A 22,020-nucleotide genomic window follows, 5' to 3' on the forward strand; every position below is an offset into this window, starting at 1 on the left:
GAGTCCTGGCAGAGGTGTCAGTGCCAGCCAGTGAAGCAAATGGAAGAATATCCCACGCCCACCCTGCCTTGGATATTTTGGTAGTCACAGTGTTTTTTAGTTGGGTGGTCACCCAGCTGTGAGCTGGGCGGACATCAACTGAATTATAAGTTTGTCTCGTTTTTAGATATATGTGATTTTATTAGTTTTATGATAAGTTATTTGAGCGATTAATTATTAGGTAACCCATTAATAAACACCCCGGCCTTTATTCACCAAAAGAGAGTCTGTAGTCTTTATTGGGTTATTATTGGGTCGTATTTGTATTGGGTGTCCTGTGGTGTCCACTATCTCATGTGCCTCTGTATTGTGCAGAAGAAAAAACAAGCGTATTTCCTGCTACCCTCTGTACATAAGTTTTATTGTCATTAAGAAGGATTCTATCTTTATCACCTTGTCTGGTTTTCCCATCGTGGGTTTAAAGGGGTTTGGCGCTGCACAAACTGTGGCAGAGCTGAACCTAAAGGTGTCCAGAGCAGTAATACAACTACACACACCCAGTCACAACCCCGTTTCCATGTAGCATGTAGAGTGGAAGATGAGTACCTCTCCCACAGCTCCTGCCCCGTGCCACGTTACATATCCACAAACTTTCTTAGGCCACATGCACACATTCAGTATTTGGTCAGTATTTTTACCTCAGTATGTGTAAGGCCTGTTTCACACATCAGTTTTTGTGTTCAGTCAAAATCCGCTAAAATGGCAGATAGCGGATCCGTTCCTGAACAGACCACAACGTTTGTCACCGGACCGTTATTTTAACGGATCCGGGAAAGGAAGAATTTTAAAGGAACCGCTGCCTGGGGAAGGGGGAGAGAGAGAGAGAGAGAGAAATTTTCCAGCCGCCAGAACAGAGTTTAGGGTTAAATTTTTTTCTTTGATTTTTCAAAACACATGGCCTGCCAAGAAACAGAGAGTACAACCTGCACTATTTGCTGGCTAAAGCCACTACTAATCAGAACAAATGCAACAAAAAACATATGTGACGTTTTACCAACATTGGAGCTGATCAGGAAAACGTCGAATGAGGTCAGACATGGAATTGGAAAAGGTTAATACACTGGAAATGGCATACCAAATGCCTACTAAATGTTAGAGTTAATGAACATATCAGAAACATGAAGAAAAAATTCTTGGGTCACCCTTTATCCAAACATTTTGTGGAACATCATGCAGGCTCAGTGCACGATATGACAGACAGCGGTATAGAAATTGTCCAACAACCCTGGCGAAAAGGGAACTATATTAAATTAAAGTCCCGAGCTGAAAGCTGGACACTTTGATCCCGATGGGGTTGAATCGTGAAGTTGAACTGTTCGATTTTTACTAACCCTCAGTAGCCTAATATCAAGCAGGCTATTTAAGTCCCTCCACTACTAGCAGGACCATCCCTGAGGAAGGAAACCGGAGTATCTGAAACACATTGGAAGGAAAATCGGTCCTCTGCACACTTTGTACCAGTTAGAGTCATGCGGACATCACGTGTTCCTGACGTCACACAGGTCCTGCACTGACCGCTTGCAGCAAGAGCGCAGGACCTGATCAGCGTGACCGAACCCCCATTGACTGCTGTAGCAGGCGCTCGAAGCAGCTGTCACCGGCCGGGACAGCACTCCTACTAATCAGTCTATCTAGACTGTTACATCTTTTTCAAGTACTTCACCATTGCTCTACTAAGCCCATCACTGGGACACCATACCAGCCGCAGGAAAGGTACCTACCCCCCTTTTTTGCTTCGTATTTTCCACTCTCTCTGGAAATGACTACTACTAACACCTGTGCCATTTAGTACGGCAATTTCTGACAATGCCTGCACTAGTGCACCTTGTATGAGGATTCCCTATAACGACTGCAAATAAAGCTGTGACATTTATGGGACATTAACCGGAACTAACATCTAAATTTGGCATCTGGATGATTACTAACATTTGGACAACTTACAGTACGTCTCTTCTGTCTTTTTCCCAATTTAATGTGGGCTATAGATTGCATGTACTTGATTTATCTATGACCTGTGGTGTTGACACATTTGGCTACAGGTTTAATACAACGGCTTTGGTATTAAGATTTGTAGCAGACTTTGTATACAGCTAAGGGCACATTTTATCCCGTAAGGACAAGATCCGTAAGCGCAAATATATTTCACTATTTGATTACTTTTAAGTGACAAGTGTGTGGTTATTGTCTTATTTGCTGCTAGACCCTTGTTTATACCAGCGACACTGAATTATTATTATTTATTATTATAGCGACATTTATTCCATGGCGCTTTACATGTAAAACAGACTATTCTCTAAATGGCGAGAATTGCCCATCTAGCCAATCGCTGTCAGAGACAGATCAAGCATTTCAAAGTGTGCTGAGATGGGATCAGTTGGACTGTGTTGCATAATGGCTGCAGAATGGTATTGAAATAAGTTACGTGCCAGTTCAGACTATACTGGCCTCCATTTAACACTGTCAATGCAGCTTACGGGAACTTGTGAACCAACATAACATGGCTAAGAGACAATATTCCCTGTGACAAGTATTTGTCTCCCATTTTTAGGAAAATAAATCTTGGAAATTAACATCATGTGCAATAAACTTAGAATAGGCTCCATAGCAAAACAAGGAATAAACCCTTCATACGAGGTGACGGGTCACAGAAATCCTTCGCTATTCCTTTATTGCAAACAAATTCATTTCATGGACCATTATTGAGTTTGCAGACGTATTTCTAGCCAACGATAATGACTTGAATATTTTATCATTGAGGTGATAATGAGATTTCAGGTACACAACTGAATTTAGGCTGATGGCGCTGCATGTGGCAAGGCTCTAATTTCACTAGGAAATGGTCGGCAAAGAACTTAGATTCCCATGAAATGTTAATCATCGTCAACTTAATAGGAATTGAAAAAAGTTGTAAAATTGCTGATGTTGGTAGACAACTCTATAAATCGTATTCCATAACCAGTGTTGCAAACACATACTGTTCTGGTGCAATAAACGGGAAATTGCTAATTTTATACATCACTTTTTGAACCCTACACCTTTGTCCATCTCTATGGTCCATACAGTTAGATTATACCACCACTGGATAACTTACTGATCATGTGGTGGTCAAGTACCATAACCACTAAAGACAATAGAAAAAACAAACTTGATGCGTTACTTAATACCAGTGATTGATCTCTGCACTTGCTGAAAATTTGAACTCATTTGCCTTGTAAAATTATGCCAAAGTGGCCACTACTATGTGTTTCCCTTCCTTCTAACTTTGCCTGTTGTCAAGGGTAATCCATCTTTAGTAGCAGAGAAGCTGGGACGGATTACAGGAAATAGAGGAGAGCCTTCATCTCTCTGCTCCTGCTCTTCTGCCATGGGCTTCCAGCTTAGGGCAGGAAAGTGAGACAAGTGATCTGCCTAGCATGCTGATAAAGAGGACATCTCCTCACTCAAAACCAGTAGATGGGAAGTAAGAGCATGAGAATTGGAACAGTTTCCGCACATTTTACACCAAATACAGTTTTAACTTGTGCGCCATGACAGCAAGACCATGTTTTTGTGTAAAAGGACAGGTAAGCCTTAAGGATCCACCAATCTGAGCCTGAAAAATGCTTCCACCATATTTATATAAGCTGTTATGGTAGTGAGATATTAGATGAAGGAATATTACCCTCCATCATAACCAAGCGGCTACTACACATTTAAACAAATAATACATGGTTATCTATGGGCAACACCAATTTTTCAAAACTATATAAAAAAAATTAATTCTGAATTGCTCAGTTTACTTTTTTTGTCAGCAGGTTTTGCCATGTAGTCTGAGGGCAGCATGAGGTAGGGGCTGAGACACCAAATTCATTGATGTGTCACTTATTAGGCTGTGTACTGTTGCTTCAATACAATGAATGTTTTATGGGCAGGAGATTATCTCTCATACCCATGTGAGACCTAGTCCAACTCTGTCCCCTGCACTGATAAGCAGCTTACTGTCAATATACAATGTACACAGAAAGCTGCTAATAACGTGTATGGGTAGGGTCAGCTTTCTGAGCTCTCCTTCCTGCTACATCTAAAAACTCTGACTGTATCGCAACTGATGCACCCAGTAAACTAAGTGATACATCGCTGGAATCGGGGTCTCTTTTCCTACATTTTGCCGCTGTTAGATGAGGTAGCAAAAACCTGGTGACAGATTCCCTTTAAGTCTCATCTAGTGCCAATTCCCAGATTGTAGCAGGATACTGATATTGGCTGATATTATACCACCTATGTAAAACGGAGGTTTAGACAAAGCCGTACACGTCAGTTCCTTATAGAAAAAAAGAAGGCAACGAATATACAGAAACACAAAGAATGAAGAGGACAGGCATTTGCTGGTTTTAAAAGAGAGAGGAACAGTGAAAAATACCAAAGAGGAGAATTCTAGAGGTATCTGAAATATGTGAAGCTTAATGGCTTCTAAAGTGCATAGAAACTCATATGTCGGACACACACGGCATAGAAATGATCATTCCAGTTCTACTCTGTCCTTTTAATTACCAGGCAGGTTTCTCTACATTATTAGATTAGGTATTGGACTGTGAGCGTTCATTCACTGTGACTTTGTCCAACTTTCACTTTCACGTCGTAAATCACATTTGTGAACCCAATCCGCTTAATAACTGAGACTTTGTTTTCATGTTGCTTGAGGTGTGAGAGTTGTTTATTATCTGTCACCTCGATCCTTACAGTTCCCGAGACATACTTCTAGCTTGCCAGCCTGTCATCCCATCTCAACAGTGGGGTTGACTTATCCAAGGTCATTCAGTGCTTGGTTCGTGCCGTCTCGTCCTAAAGAAAAAAAACCTACGGTTGTACTTCACTTGAATAAGGCTTCAAAGGATTTTGTTAAAATGTAGCACTGCAAATATGTGATATAAACGGGCATGTAATGAGTAAGGCAGCCACAATTAAAGCCAAGGAGCCTCGTGATCTGCTGGAAGCATTAGAAGAATTCCTTTGTTTGGGTGGTATCCTGGTGGCACTTGGGTTTACATTTACAGGACCTTTCATCGTTCGGTTCACCATGCCGGTTTTGTCTATCCGTCTTTTTGTCTCTGAAAAAAAAAATGATATTGAAAAGAAATAAGTCACTATTCTTAATGAGACCCCCATAGTGCAAAAAAAATAATAGAAACTGATTGTAAAAAATTCAGATCAAGGGGTTAACAAATGATTTTAACAGTAAGCAAGCATGGACTGTCAAAATGGGAAATGGCTGAAAATCCAGTATAGAAGTTCATATAATGAAGATGGAGGTATACAGCTACTATAGGGAAGCTGTCATGTTAAAGGGGTACACCCATCTCCAAGATCCTATCCCAATATCAAGTAGGTGTAATAATAATATTAGCAAATACCTCCAAATAGAAATTTAGTGTAGTTCTTCTGATTCCCGATGTCTCTCTCCTTATGTGCAGACATTGCAGGACCTTAGGTATCCATGGTTATATCCACTAGCAACTAACTGTCACTATATTTGTGGTTGTAACCATGGATACCCAAGGTCCTGCAATGCCTGCTATACTACATTTCTAATTGGAGGTATTTGTTAATATTATTTTATAACACATACTACATATTGGGATAGGATTTGGAGACGGGAATAGCCCTTAAAAACGCTATTAACCTGCAGATATGGGGATAATCTGCATGTTAATAGCGCTCTAAAGCAGTGCGACTGCCGCACACTGGAAGCCTGGCCGCTGGAAATTAACTTTATTCCTCCCAGCAACCTCAGGCTTTCAGTCCTAGAGACTTTCCGGCATGATTTCAGTCACTGCTCAGTACATTATGAGTAGTGGCTATAACAACGGACATCCGGCTCTATAGTGCTTCAGCGCTGAGCCAGGTGACAGTCAGTGATGGGGACGTGGTTACAGCCGCCACTCACTACGTACTGAGCAGTGACTGAAAGTAGAGCAGTGACTCTATATATGAAAGTCCATTTCCTCCTGGTTGTCGGGCTTTCAGTGTGGCAACTGCATGGAACACTATTAACCCGAAGATTAAAGGGGTTGTTCGGTCCAAATCCATAAGCCTGCAGTTACTCTGTGTGACTGCAGACTTATGAATCCCCCCAGCCATGCACTGTATGCTGCGGGAATTCGCAGTTTTCAGACCTAGGATCGGAGGGTATGTATGAGTTGTACATACTTCCGCCCAGTGGGGAGGCCTCACTCTCCATACACTTGCACTGAGCGAGGCCTGCCCCATCTAGCGATGCGGCCGGCTAGTGGGCATGGCCAATTAGAGGGTGCGGCCTAGCTCCATATAAGTGTATGGAGAGCGAGGACGTGCCCACTGGCCAGGAGTATGTATAACTCATGCATACCCTCCAGGACTGGGTCTAAAACTGACAAATCCCAGCAGCGCACAGTGACTCCAGAGACTTAGAGTGACTGCAGACTTATTGGTTTGGAATGGACAATCCCTTTAGGCCGGGGTCACACTGGTGAGGAATACGGACAAGTGAGAGGCGTTAAAAGCACACATTACACACGGACAGATTATTCTCTATGGGTTTGCTCCCAACAGCCATACATTTCTCGGGTGTATTCTACGGTCCGTGCCAATCGCAGCATGCTGCGATTGTCAGCGTACTACGCCCGTAATACGCCAATGCAAGTCTATGGGTGTGCTAAAAATACGCATTACACACGGACCACACATGTGACTTGCGAGAAATACGCACCAGGTGTCTTTTAGAAAAGCCGGCAATTCAGTGCGCTATACAGTAAACTCACACTGACAGGTTTTATAAAGAAACGAAAGAATAGATATATACACATAGAATACATATATATATATACACACATGTCATTGTGACAAACAAATATATATATATATTTATATTTCCCAGAGTTCTTCATAGCAGAATAGCCGCTAATTAAATTGCCGGCTTCTATCAAATAATTCCCCAACCCGACATGAAATGACACATGGTTTACATTCAGTAAAGCATTTCATTTCATGTTTTTTAATATGTCCCTGACTAATAATTAGATGAGGGTTTGTGTGCAAAATTTGGGAGGTGTAGTTGTTATTTTAAGGGGTTAATTTATTGTTAAAAAATGCGTGGGCTTCCCATTGCCCTATAGTGGTGGCGAGTGGGTTAATCTAACAAAGGGTTAATGTCACCATTCGATTGTAAGGTGACATTAACCCTTTGTTAGATTAACCCATTCGCCACCGCTACAAGGCAATGGGTAGCCCACACATTTTTAAACAACAAATTAACCCCTTAAAATAACAAATACAACTCCCAAATTTTGCACACAAACCCTCATCTAATTATTAGTCAGGGACATATTAAAAAACATGAAATAAAATGCCTTACTGAATGTAAACCATGTGTCATTTCATGTCGGGTTGGGGAATTATTTGATAGAAGCCGGCAATTTAATTAGCGGCTATTCTGCTATGAAGAACTCTGTGAAATATAAATATATATATGTTTGTCACAATGACATGTGTGTATATATATATACAGTATATATATATATATATATATATGCATTCTATGTGTCTATATCTATTATTTCGTTTGTTAGAAACCCTGTCATAGGGCTCCATTATATGTCCATTTTGCAAGGCAGCGAGAAAATCTCACCATACGGATTGCATACGGATGCCATACGGATTACAAACGGATGCAGACATGCGCAAAATACGCGACCACACCTTGATTACGGATGACATACGGAGCACTGTTTAGGGGCCATTCATCCGTATTACACCTGTAAACTATGGACCGTATTTTGCGTCGGTTAGTGTGACCCCGGCCTTAAAGTAATATCTGCAGGTTAATAGCTTTTTTTTTTTTTTAAATAACAGCTTCACTTTAATCTCATGAGACTGTTCTTGCTTAAAGGGGTTGCCCAAGAGTACATGTTAAGATGAAACATTTGGATGAGGTACAATATTAGAAATCTGCAAAGCGCAGAGTAACACATTTTAGAGACCACTTTAAAGTTCAAAAACTCACAAATGTCTGCTGTGATGTGTAGGTAGTTTTAATCTTATTTTATATAGAGAAAGCTTCCATAGCCAACTCTCATCTGAGAACAGAGATTTAACCCCTTCAATCCCCAGCCTGCTTTCACCTTCCTGACCAGGCCAATTTTTTTCAATTCTGACCAGTGTCAATTTATGTGGTTATAACTCTGCAAAGCATCAACGGATCCCACTAATTCTGAGAATGTTATTTCATGGCATATTATACTTCATATTAGTGGTAAATTTAGGTAGATATCATTTGCGTATATTTATGAAAATGCAATTTTCAAACTTTATATTTTAATGCTCTTAAACCAGATTGCAATAGCAAATAAAATAGAAAATACTGTAAATAACATTTACCACATGTTTACTTCACAACAGCATCATTTTTGTATGTAGAGGTATGGTTACTCTATATTTATTCATCAGGTTACATGTACAGCTCTGGCTAAAATTAAGAGACCACTTTCAAATGTTCAGTTTGTCTGATTTCTCTCTTTATAGGTATACTAGCTGAAGAGCCCGGCGTTGCCCGGGCATAGTAACCAACTGTGGTTAGTTATAACAAATTATAATGATTATATTGCGCATAAAAACATTTCACATCATATATTCAACACTACAGATTTGCAACACAAATTAACTAAACGATTACCCAAGTATTGATAGTATTTTATTTTCAACTCATTCAAGAGCCTTTTGATAAACAACATGTGTATCTGTGTATCTAACCCTACCCTGTGTGATACTTTCTGCTGAGCTGTGTATCTAATCCTATCGTGTGTTACTGACTGCTAAGCCGTGTACCTAATCCTATCATGTGTGTTACTGACTGCTCAGCCGTGTATCTAATCCTATCCTGTGTGATACTGTGTGCAGAGCTGTGTATCTAATCCTATCCTGTGTGATACTGACTGCTGAGCCGTGTATCTAATCCTATCCTGTGTGATACTGACTTCTGAGCTGTGTATCTAATCCTATCCTGTGTGATACCGTCTGCTGAGCCGTGTATCTAACCCTATCCTGTGTGATACTGACTGCTGAGCCATGTACTTAATCCTATCATGTGTGTTACTGACTGCTGAGCCATGTATCTAATCCTATTCTGTGTGATACTGTCTGCTGAGCCGTGTATCTAATACTATTTTGTGTGATACTGTGTGTTGAGCTGTGTATCTAATCCTATCCTGTGTGATACTGACTGCTGAGCTGTGTATCTAATCCTATCCTGTGTGATACTGACTGCTGAGCCATGTACTTAATTCTATCATGTGTGTTACTGACTGCTGAGCCGTGTATCTAATCCTATTCTGTGTGATACTGTCTGCTGAGCCGTGTATCTAATACTATTCTGTGTGATACTGTGTGTTGAGCTGTGTATCTAATCCTATCCTGTGTGATACTGACTGCTGAGCTGTGTATCTAATCCTATCCTGTGTGATACTGACTGCTGAGCCGTGTATCTAATCCTATCCTGTATGATACTGACTGCTGAGCTGTGTATCTAATCCTATCCTGTGATACTGACTGCTGAGCCATATGTCTAATCCTCTCCTGTGTGATACTGACTGCTGAGCTGTGTATCTAATCCTATCCTGTGTGATACTGACTGCTGAGCCGTGTATCTAATCCTATCCTGTGTGATACTGACTGCAGAGCCATGTATCTAATCCTATTCTGTGTGATACTGTCTGCTGAGCTGTGTATCTAATCCTCTCCTGTGTGATACTGACTGCTGAGCTGTGTATCTAATCCTATCCTATGTGTTACTGACTGCTCAGCCATGTATCTAATCCTATCCTGTGTGATACTGACTGCTGAGCCGTGTATCTAATCCTATCCTGTGTGATACTGACTGCTGAGCCGTGTATCTAATCCTATTCTGTGTGATACTGTCTGCTGCACTGTGTATCTAATACTATTCTGTGGGATACTGTGTGCTGAGCTGTGTATCTAATCCTATCCTGTGTGATACTGACTGCTGAGCTGTGTATCTAATCCTATCCTGTCTGATACTGACTGCTGAGCTGTGTATCTAATCCTATCCTGTGTGATACTGACACTGAGCCATGTGTCTAATCCTCTCCTGTGTGATACTGACTGCTGAGCTGTGTATTTAATCCTATCCTGTGTGATACTGACTGCTGAGCCGTGTACCTAATCCTATCCTGTGTGATACTGGGCTCCCCCTGCAGTCTGTGTCAGAGGGTGGTCTGTGTTGGCACGGTAATAAATTGTGTTATTTCCAGCTTTACAGAAGGACGATAACACCATAGAAATGATAAGAATAGGCCAAATTGTTTGGTGAATTGGAATGCGCAGGGTTAAAATTTCACCTCACAACATAGCCTATGATGCTCTCGGGGTCCAGACATGTGACTGTGCAAAATTTTGTGGCTGTAGCTGCGACGGTGCAGATGCCAATCCCGGACATACACACATACATGCACACACATACACATTGAGCTTTATATATTAGATTTTTGAGTAAAATGTAAATTGTTCTTTTAGTCTATAAATTTCTGACAACATGTCTCTGAATGTCCAAGCAAAAAATTTTGTATTTTTTTATGACAAAGAAAAATGGTCAAAATTTAAAAAAAACAAAAACAATGATTTCAGACCTCAAATAATGCTAAGAAAACAAGTTCATAATCATTTAGAAAACAGCAATACTAATGTTTTTACTCAGGAAGAGTTCAGAAATCAATATTTTGTGGAATATCCATGATTTTTAATCACCGCTTTCATGCGTCTTGGCATGCTTTCCACCAGTCTCTCACACTGCTTTTGGGTGACCTTATGCTGCTCCTGGTACAAAAATGGAAGCAGTTCTTCTTTGTTTGATGGCTTGTGACTATCCATCTTCCTCAGAGGTTTTCAATGGGGTTCAGGTCTGGAGAATGGGCTGCCCATGACAGGGTTTTAATTTTTTCCAGAGCTGTATATATCTTTTTGTTAGGAAGTTAGAAGAGTTAAAAGTTTATCATCAATTACTCATTTTTGGAACCAAAAGAGAGCACCCAGGCAGGACAGCACGGGATCACAGCTTTTTCTTTCTGTGATGTAAAACATTTCACCGTCTGTTTTTAAACAATATTTTACCTCAAAGAAAGAATCAGCTGTGATCGGTTGTGGAGTTTATTTTTATTCCAAGATTTGTTGATTAAAATATACTATTGTTCGTGGCACAACCCCGCTAAGATCACACTGAATATAGTACTGATATTCTATACAATGTAACCAGTGTAAAGGCGGCTTTATATCCCTGAAGCTCAGTTCTGTTGGAGTTAGGTACTCAGAGATTACACTATGGTGTCCAGATGAAAAATATTGACTCCAAAGGAAAAATGGAAAGAGTTTAAAGTTTGGGATTTTGGACTCTCTTCCCTCAATGAACTCAATGCTTGCATTTTTTCTGGTACTCAAACTGAAGCCCAAAATAAGTTTATAGTATCAATGGTTAGACCTCATGAGTGGAAGGATTATAAAGAGACCTGACTTATAAAAATGGTTAGAACAGAAGAGAAGTGACACTTTTTAATAGGGAGAGTGGCATCTGTCCACTTTCATACTGACCAAAGGCGGGCGGCCAGTGACCTGCCGTTTACATCTTATTCAAAATCTTCTCCATTCTCAAGAACGGACAGGATTTTTAATTCCATAGTTTACAGTTGGCAAGGTTACCAGCCACTTCTGCGGTCTATCAGAGGTGGCTGATCTCTTAGGCAAGGAGCACCGCGTTTACAAGCTCTTTGCTATATAGCTTGCCAGATAGCTGGATCCGTCAGCCTCAGACCTGCGCTCCTCCGATGCTTCTCTGCTAGCAAAATCAGTAAGTGCGCACTTCAGCCAAGGGATAATTGGCTATACTATCACTCCTGAAGACACCATGAGACAACCTCTCTAATGGTGACAGACCTCTTACTAACCCGTATAACATATACACATATACAGTTGTGGCCAAAAGTATTGACACCCCTGCAATTCTGTCAGATAATACTCAGTTTCTTCCTGAAAATGATTGCAAATACAAATTCTTTGGTATTATTATCTTCATTTAATTTGTCTTAAATGAAAAAACACAAAAGAGAATGAAGCAAAAAGCAAAACATTGATCATTTCACACAAAACTCCAAAAATGGGCCAGACAAAAGTATTGGCACCCTCAGCCTAATACTTGGTTGCACAACCTTTAGCCAAAATAACTGCGACCAACCGCTTCCGGTAACCATCAGTGAGTTTCTTACAATGCTCTGCTGGAATTTTAGACCATTCTTCTTTGGCAAACTGCTCCAGGTCCCTGATATTAGAAGGGTGTCTTCTCCAAACTGCCATTTTTAGATCTCTCCACAGGTGTTCTATGGGATTCAGGTCTGGACTCATTGCTGGCCACCTTAGAAGTCTCCAGTGCTTTCTCTCAAACCATTTTCTAGTGCTTTTTGAAGTGTGTTTTGGGTCATTGTCCTGCTGGAAGACCCATGACCTCTGAGGGAGACCCAGCTTTCTCACACTGGGCCCTACATTATGCTGCAAAATTTGTTGGTAGTCTTCTGACTTCATAATGCCATGCACACGGTCAAGCAGTCCAGTGCCAGAGGCAGCAAAACAACCCCAAAACATCAGGGAACCTCCACCATGTTTGACTGTAGGGACTGTGTTCTTTTCTTTGAATGCCTCTTTTTTTCTCCTGCAAACTCTATGTTGATGCCTTTGCCCAAAAAGCTCTACTTTTGTCTCATCTGACCAGAGAACATTCTTCCAAAACGTTTTAGGCTTTTTCAGGTAAGTTTTGGCAAACTCCAGCCTGGCTTTTTTATGTCTCGGGGTAAGAAGTGGGGTCTTCCTGGGTCTCCTACCATACAGTCCCTTTTCATTCAGACGCCGACGGATAGTACGGGTTGACACTGTTGTACCCTCGGACTGCAGGGCAGCTTGAACTTGTTTGGGTTTTAGTCGAGGTTCTTTATCCAACATCCGCACAATCTTGCATTGAAATCTCTTGTCAATTTTTCTTTTCCGTCCACATCTAGGGAGGTTAGCCACAGTGCCATGGGTTTTAAGCTTCTTGATGACACTGCGCACGGTAGACACAGGAACATTCAGGTCTTTGGAGATGGACTTGTAGCCTTGAGATTGCTCATGCTTCCTCACAATTTGGTTTCTCAAGTCCTCAGACAGTTCTTTGGTCTTCTTTCTTTTCTCCATGCTCAATGTGGTACACACAAGGACACAGGACAGAGGTTGAGTCAACTTTAATCCATGTCAACTGGCTGCAAGTGTGATTTAGTTATTGCCAACACCTGTTAGGTGCCACTGGTAAGTTACAGGTGCTGTTAATTACACAAATTAGAGAAGCATCACATGATTTTTCGAACAGTGCCAATACTTTTGTCCACCCTGTTTTTTAAGTTTGGTGTGGAATTATATCCAATTGGCTTTAGGACAATTCTTTTTGTGTTTTTTCATTTAAGACAAATTAAATGAAGATAATAATACCAAAGAATTTATGTTTGCAATCATTTTCAGGAAGAAACTGAGTATTATCTGACAGAATTGCAGGGGTGTCAATACTTTTGGCCACAACTGTATACTTGATTTGGGTCAATAACACAAATTTGACCAAGTCATTCCCGTCGCCTACTGATCATGGGTGTTTGACCACTGATGTAATACAGGAGATTACTTAAGATTTAACTCGCACTTCATGGAAAAAAAGAGACATTTCCCTCTGGGATACTGTAGGATCCCTTCTCAGCATTTAGGACATGATAATCTGACTGTGGTTAAGATGAGCCTTTATAATGAGTGTGATTGGACAATTAACTTAAAATAACTTGGCTGAGCACAATTCCCCCTGAGCGTTAGCGTAAAGCCCTCGGTGGGAATAATAATGAAGCATTACCTCCTGCCTCTTTAGACTGTGTAGATTGTGAGAGTGTTGAATGGTCTGTTAATGCATCGCACTTAAGGTAAAAACATAATGAAATGGCATATTAGTCAAATAAGTATGTATTTATTGTAGTAATGGCTCCAAAACCCCGGAGTGATTAGGATGCACACTGCATCTTGGGGATAATATTTGCATTCTGAAATCCGGGAAGAGAAATGGAAACCTTTCAGACTGCCATTAAGGCTAATTAGGAATAAATTCCAGAGAAAGCGTCAGTGCGGTGACAGACACCAGCGTGTGCCCCTCCATCACTGTCACACTCCACAGCAGATACCTTCAGAGCCTCATCTGTTGTGCTCTCACCAGTCATCTTGGTTTCACCCCCTCCCCCAAAGAATCATCAGGATCTTTTATTATATGGACCTTAGTATTAAAAGATCTGCATCCTAGCGCTAAATTTTGCTTTTCACTTATATGGTACAATTATAAATATTTGATCCTTTTGTTATGATTTTATCGACAAGTACATCAGATCTATGCAAATACAAGGTTGACCCTTATTTTTCAGGACGTCTGCCCTTCGCCCTGACAGATATCCACTTCTGGGCCGAATCCTGACTGATGGCAGCGCATAATTGTCTAATCAGTGGTTGGAGATTATCACAATTTTTGTTTGTCCTCCTTTTTGAGGATTGCCCAAAAGTTCTCATGGGATTGAGTTTGCTGGCCACAGACCCAAAATGTCAATGTTTTTTTCACCGAGCCACTTTTGCTGTAAAAAGCGTTGTTCATCACCAAATTGGTTCTGGATCATTGGGAGAAGCTTCTCTTGGAAGATGTTTAGATCTCATTCTTTATTCATGATATTGTTTTAGGCAAAATTGTGAGTGAGCTCATGTTCCTGGATGAAAAGCAATCCATTGCAGGGCTCATGGTAGCACTCACCTTTTCTTCATTCTTCCAGATGTCCCAAACAGTCTAAAGATACTTTATTCAGGGAAAATAACTTATAAGAAGTACAGGGATTGGATTGCAGACAACTAGGGTAAAGTTATTTTATTTGATGAAACCCCCCATATTTCCAGATCACAGTTTGTATTACAAAAAATAATAACCTTGCAATTTTCATACTACCACTGCAGCTCTTCTAGACTCATACTTAATGTTCTTTCGGAAAAAACACATGTACAGTACATTAGCAGCAATAGATTGAGTCAGACCCTATTTTTTGTACTGAAACTTTCAATGAGCTTCTGCAAAGGTCATTGTGTCATCAGGGGTCGAAGAGTGAACTGTGATATCACCTATTGTGAATGGTTTATCTTGTTTTTGTAGCTGTGTAGAAAGGTGTAACCTGTCATTGATGATAATGAGAACTCTGAAAAGTCTTCTATTGTAAGAAAGTTGCAAGAATTCTATATTTTTTTTAAATACAGATTGTTATAGGAAAACAACTGACAAAATATTTTAAAATGATTTAAACAATAGGTCATTTTCTGATGAAACATTCCTTTTAAGCATAATGTAAAGTGCTGCTACAGCGCAGTACAGCGCAACCTTCACCAGGGGGTGACGGTGAGGGAAGACAGGTTGCACACACACAGAGTAGTAACACAGCGCAACAGCACAGGTGTCACAGGTAATGAAAGAGTGGTCAGACTAGTCAAAGTCAGCAACTGTCAGGAGCAGAAGTACCAAAGGAGACAGCAAGTGAGTAGTCAGGGACCAGCGAGAAGTCAGGACCTACCAGGAACGTGGTATCAGAAACGTAAGACGTAAGCTGTTGCCAGGGTACAAGTGAGAGGGTCAAAAGCCAGTTGGAAAGTGTGGTATCAGAAACAGAAAAACCAGAAGCAGAGTCCAGAGATCAAGCCGAGTCATACACAAGTTCAGGTCATCAGGGGCAGAAGGAATACTAAAGGAATACAGGTCAGAGGCACTAGCTTGGAAGCTTGCAGTATAGCTGACGCTGGACCGCAGGCTGCAGAGGACTGAAATAGCCCAGCCAGCTTCAGAACGAGGCAGAGGGGATTAACCCCCGCATGACCAGTCCAAAGAGAAGACACCAGAAAACAAACTCTGGACTGGATCATGACACATGGCACTGCTCACCCTTTTAACGTGTCCCCTCCAGAGGCTTAGCTGACTCCATACGAGCTAACCCCACCCAGGCTGAGAGTATATGGAGAGCTAATTTCTACTAAAACTTTTTGCAATCCCTTTGGGGGGAATACTATTCTTCATGCAGCTAGCAGTCACCTGTGGCACACTATTAAATCTATTCCCTTGGGTGAATACATCAGAGCCAAAAGAAATTGAAGTAATGAGGGTGATATTAATATGGAGTTGGATTTGGTAGACAAAAAATTGAGAAAGCGTAATTATCCTAACTCGGGAGGAACTTGTTTTTCCCAAAATAGGGGAAAATCAACGAAATAACAGTTTGTGTACAAGTCAGTCCTCAATATAGGGAGATTAAAAATATCATAAACCGGTTTCTGCCCATTTTATATAAGGATTCACTTTTAGCGCAGATATTGTCTTCTGGTGTGAATATAATCTCAAGAAAAGCACCGTCTATTGGTAATAAGGTTTCTCCAAGTGTCTTTTATAGTTCACAAAACAATAATAATAAATAATAATAAAAAATCCTGGTTAAATCATAGGGGCTTTTTTAAATGCGGTCACAACAAATGCAGAACTTGCAATTATGCGTCTGTTACTAAAACTTTTGACACTTATAATGGTACCATAACTCATACAATGAAACAGTACATAAATTGCAATTCTACCTTTGTTGTCTACAAAATTGCATGTACTGCATGCAACTTATTTTACATTGGCTGTACCACAAGAAAGCGAAAAATTAGAATCTCTGGGCATTTACAGGGCATAAACAGTGCAGCTTCTAATCGCAATGTGTCAGCTGCGGCAAAACACTTTATTTTTCATCATAACCACAGCACACATACCTTCTGTGTTTCTGGCATAGAAAAAAATCACTGCCGCCTTGCGTGGGGGTGACGCTAGACAGCGCCTTCTAATGCGGGAGGCTTCTTGGATTTTTAATTTAAATTCTAGGTTTCCAAGTGGATTAAACAAAAGAAATGAATTGATGTTCCATTGTGAAATATAGTTTATTCTTTTTGTTTCGTTGTTTTTTATTTTTGTATGTATTTTTGCTGAATAGGACCTTTGAAATTGTCATGTGATGTAAATGAATTCACCTATTGGTTATTCAATAGCTTAAATAGTTCATTGTTGCCATCTGCAGACGGGTTGTGATAAAGATCTTATTGATCGAAATGCGTCCCTTGTTCCCTGAGCTGCATCACACGAGCATGCCGTTTGACTAATGCTTTTAATGGAAGAATAAAAATCTACGATTTTATGGGAGCAAGAGCACTTTTGTCCTTTCTTCATGAGAGTATACACTGCCTTCCCAGCTTTAAGGGCAGCCTGCAGAGAGCACTGCAAACCACCTCTCTCCTCAGCCAACCTCTCGTAGCCTCAGTCTAACAATCAGTCACAATATCAGCTCATTGTCTACTTCTGTGATAACAAGACTTTGCCTAGTAGAGTAGCCAAACAGCTCTGCTTTAGAGAATGTTCACAGCTTCCCCACAGTCCTTCCTAAAGGGGGCTTTACACATAGCAATATCGCTAAAGCGTCACCGATTTTGTGACGCAGCACCAGCGATCCTGACCGGGTCGTATCGTGGTCGGGATCGCTGGTGCATTGCTAAATGTAAAGGGGCCTTAACTTCTAGCCCACTGGCAATCTTTCCAATGGGTGATACACTCTCGGTCTCCAAGCCACCACTACCCATCACCTTCCAGATCATTACCACCTACTAAGTGGACTGGTCTCAAGCCTACTGTACTTGTTTCATCCAGTCTGGACCACCCTCTGTTGTCACCAAACCAGTTTTCCTACTTCATTCTTCTCCTAATATCTTTTCCCAGCAGCATTGTGCTGTAGTGCACTGCATCCTACCATCCTGCTGACTGCAAGAAAAAGTATTATATATGCAGAATATGGCAAGAGCAATCTACAATTATGTGAAGTAGAAACATACACTGAGCAGCCAGTCTCTCAGATACAGTAAGTGCCCGGGCTATTCAATGAAACTCGCCAATATGAACACATCCTTCGACCAGAAACAACAATGGTGGACACAACATTCACCTCCTCTTACACACATACAGTCATGGCCAAAAGTGTTGGAATCCTTAAAATCGATTGTTATACACATGTTTATTTCCTTTGTGTGTTTTAGAACTGCAAAAAAAATGAGAAAAAAAGGTAAATTGGACAATAAACCCCAAAAATGGTTCAGACAAAATTGTTGGCATCCTCAACTTAATATTTGGTTGCACGTCCTTTGGAATAAATAGCTAAATAAAAATCCTTTGGTAATCTTCACATTTCATGATGTCTTGCACACAGTCAAGGCACCCAGAGACAGCAAATCAACCCCAAAATATCTTTGACTCCCCACCATATTTGACTCTAGGTACTATGTTCTTTTTTTTGTAGGGTTCTTTCAGTTTTCGGTAAACAGTAGCATGATGTGCTTTACCAAAAAGCTCTCTCTTGGTCTCATCTGTTGACAAAACACTTTCCCAGAAGGATTTTGGCCTACTCACATACATTTTGGCAAACTGTAGTCTAGCTTTTTTAGGTCTCTGTGTCAGCAGTGGGGTCCTCCTGAGTCTCCTGCCACAGCATTTTGTTTCATTCAAATGTCGACGAATAGTTCGAACTAATACTGATGCACCCTGAGCCTGCAGCACAGCTTGAATTTCTTTGGAACTTGATTGGGGCTGCTTATCCACCATCTGGTCTATCCTGTGTTGCAACCTTTCTTCAATTTTTCTCTCCCATCTACATCCAGGTAGATTAACTAGTTGTAAAAAAATGTGGCCACCAGTGGCTTTCTCATAGAGAACACAGGTGCGCTCAGACAAACAAGTGCCCCAATGTATGGGAGAGTGATATCTGTCAGCTGAATAATCGGTTGAAGCATTGTTTAGCCGACAGCCATCTAATGTGCATGACTGGCTTTTGTGACTTTCTGACTATTAGTGGTGTGTCCAGCTTCACTTTTCTCTAGTAATACTGCACTGTGTGAACAAGAGCTAAGCAGATACATCATGTCTATCTGCAAATTTTGTAATTCATTCAGAGCGAAGGGATTGTATTTGTTCTATAAATTCTCATACTGCAGTTTCCTTAAAGGGAATCTATCACTAAGGTTTTCTGTGCCATTTTAGAGCAGCATGATGTAAGGGCAGAGACCCTGATACCAGTGATACAACATTTACTGGGCTGCTTGCTTTAGTTTTGATAAATGTGCTGCGGATCTACCAGTTAGGCCTGTTTCACACTTCAGTTTTTTTGTGTCAGTTAAAATCCGCCAAAATGGCGGAAAGCGGATCTGTTGCTAACTGATGTGAACGGATGCCACCGGACCGTTTTTTTTGGCGGATCCGATGAATGAAGAATTTTAACCGCAGCCCGGGAAGGAGAGAGAGAGAGAGGCGAGAGAGAGAGTTTTTTTCTGTCCGCCAGAAATGATTTCAGGGTTAAATTTCTGGCTGACTTCATTCCTCCGGTCATGCGCACTATAAAATGCGGATCCTGCAGCCAAAAAAACGTTGCATGGTCCGTCCAGGCATGTCGGCGGACGCAAAAATATTGACGGATCCGCAAAAAAACGGATCCAACGGATGGCCATCCGTCAAGATCCGCCGGTAATGCAAATCAATGGGGAAAAAAACGGATCCGCCAAAAAAATGGCGGATCCGTTTTTTTTGCAAAACGGCAGATTTTGACTGATGGTCAAAAACGGAAGTGTGAAACAGGCCTTATCTGAATGCTGACTGGCTGCTTTTTGTCTATGCACAGTGTACACAGAAATCTGCCAAATCACTGGTAGGGGTGGGGTTATACAAATCTCATGTATATGGAAGACTATCTGGCAGCAGGTTTACGAGTCCTTTAGTGATAATATGCTGCTGATAAAACCATGACTTTATCCAAAATACATTAAGCAGTCCAGTAAGTGACACATTGGTGGAATCTATGTCTCTGCCCCGACATCATGATGCTCTCAGATTAACCTGATGGCAGATTTCCTTTAATTAGTAAAGGGGTTTTGGACCACCTCAAACATTAAGGTGTGTGTTCTGCTCCTACTTTTGCACCCCCATGTGGGGAAGGTGACTTGACGGACAGACTTTACTGGAAGTAGGAGGGGACGGTTTGTGCACTATAGACGGAGATTTTCAATGACAGAAGGGTAACAGCTGGGAAAGATAGAAAATTGAGTGCAGTACCTAGAATTGACCACAAGATGGCAGGAGGAGTGTAGTTCAGGACTTAATATCAGCTTAGGGCTTAAGATACTGCTTAGTCATGAGGGGGGCGGGGAGATAAGAACCCAGGAGGGAAATTCCCAGTGAGAGATAGGACAGGTTAGGGTTCCAGGTTAGGCTAGTCCCGGGAGGTGCTCAGGAGAAGACTCAGGACAGAAGACTGAGACCGGTGGAAGAGTTCGACCGGGGGACTGACAGGAAAAGACAGTCAGGGGGTGGCCCTGACACGACGGACCGCAGGACAGACGAGGCCCCGGGGGGTGCCAATTGGACGACAACCTCGGGCAGGTGAAGTGCTGGAGGTAGATTGGTCTAGGACAGCCCCAGCGAAAGATCCGCAAGGGACGTCACTTCGACAGAAGGAAAGGTGAAGGTACCCGGGCCTGGAAACAGAGAACTGTAAAGGAACTGCGGTGCATGGCTATGGTCGTCAGGAGGATGGCCAATAATCCAGGATCTGTTACAACTGAAATCTGCCTCTGTCTTGTCTTTGCATTGCCTGGTGTCTGTGTCGTCTGGACGTGGTAAGCAGTGGACCACCCCCCAATCTGGCCCCTACCACACCCACAGTTACGCTTTTGTGCTTTAAACTCTCTACAAGGCTCGGACTAGCCCACAGGAGAACCCCTGTGGCAGGAGTGGCCACCTTCTTCTTATATGAGCAGTATTTGGCACAATACACTTTGTTTACTATGTACAGACAAAAGAAGCTTTTTTTATTCAACAATCAACCCATTTTATTGCTATAGATATTTGGGAACGAGGATAAAGTCATATCTACATATAGCGATGGCTCAGTGGTTAGCATTGCAGCGTTGAGGTTCTGGGTTCAAGTCCCACCACGGACAACATCTGCAAGGAGTTTGTATGTTCTCCCCATGTTTGCGTGGGATTACTCCGGGTTCTCCGGTTTCCTCTCACATACTGATTAGGAATTTAGATTGTGAGCCCCAATGGGGACAGTGATGATGATGTCTGTAAAGTGCTGTGGAATTAATATAAGTGATTAAAATAAATAGCTGAAAAGTGGGGCCCTGGTGTTAATGTTACTGGTGGGCCTTTGGCAGCCCAGCCCGACACTGCTCTCTACTAATGTGCAGTTGTGAAAAATGTTATTAGCACTTCCTCGGAAAGCGGTGTGACAACTAATATGGTCACTGTTATAGCTGTCACAGGGAGTCTTAACAAACTTTCCAAAGTTTCTGACTAGAAGGCCTGTATGTATGTAGCTTTTTTACTGCCTTTTCATGGATTTATCATTATGAACTCACATTGCTTTTTTTTTCACAGGGACGCTCCACAATATCTGGATTGACATCAGGATACCCCACGAAGTTCCAGTTATATATCCACAGCCCAGTGATTATTAATAAGCTCAATATAATGACAGAAGGAAAAGAAAATACCAGATCTACATTATTCAGTTCCTAACTTCATAAATGATGGCGGCAGATGGACTGGGCATGTAGCAAAAAAGGGTAAGGAGGGGGGACAGATTTTCAGTATTTTAGTCTTTGAAAGTGGAAGTCCACCCACGCATCCTAAAGCAAGGGGCTTAGTAGAAATAACAGAACATATTGTGTGCTGCGCTGCCCACATGCCACACACGGAGTCTGCCACAATGTAGCTCACATCTGCCCTGGAGTGACATAATCTGTTCCAAGAATACTTTCTGC

General features: G+C 41.5%; 1 protein-coding gene across 3 annotated transcripts in view; it reads right to left on the reverse strand.

Annotated features, from left to right (window-relative positions):
- Nucleotides 1-381: 381 nt before the first annotated feature.
- Nucleotides 382-22,020, reverse strand: part of LOC141095321 (glypican-5-like) — a 442,719-nt gene continuing 421,080 nt past the window's right edge. For 2 of the 3 annotated variants that reach the window (XM_073581289.1, XM_073581288.1), the window contains one exon: nucleotides 382-5,126. In XM_073581289.1, coding sequence (XP_073437390.1) covers nucleotides 4,918-5,126 — 209 coding nt within the window. In that variant the 3' untranslated portion in view covers nucleotides 382-4,917. The remainder of the gene's footprint in view (nucleotides 5,127-22,020) is intronic. The other variant, XM_073581290.1, reaches the window with a different exon arrangement.

The sequence above is a fragment of the Dendrobates tinctorius genome, unplaced genomic scaffold (genome assembly GCF_039654945.1).
Source record: "Dendrobates tinctorius isolate UK_male_01 unplaced genomic scaffold, ASM3965494v1 ptg000069l, whole genome shotgun sequence".
NCBI lineage: Eukaryota > Metazoa > Chordata > Amphibia > Anura > Dendrobatidae > Dendrobates > Dendrobates tinctorius.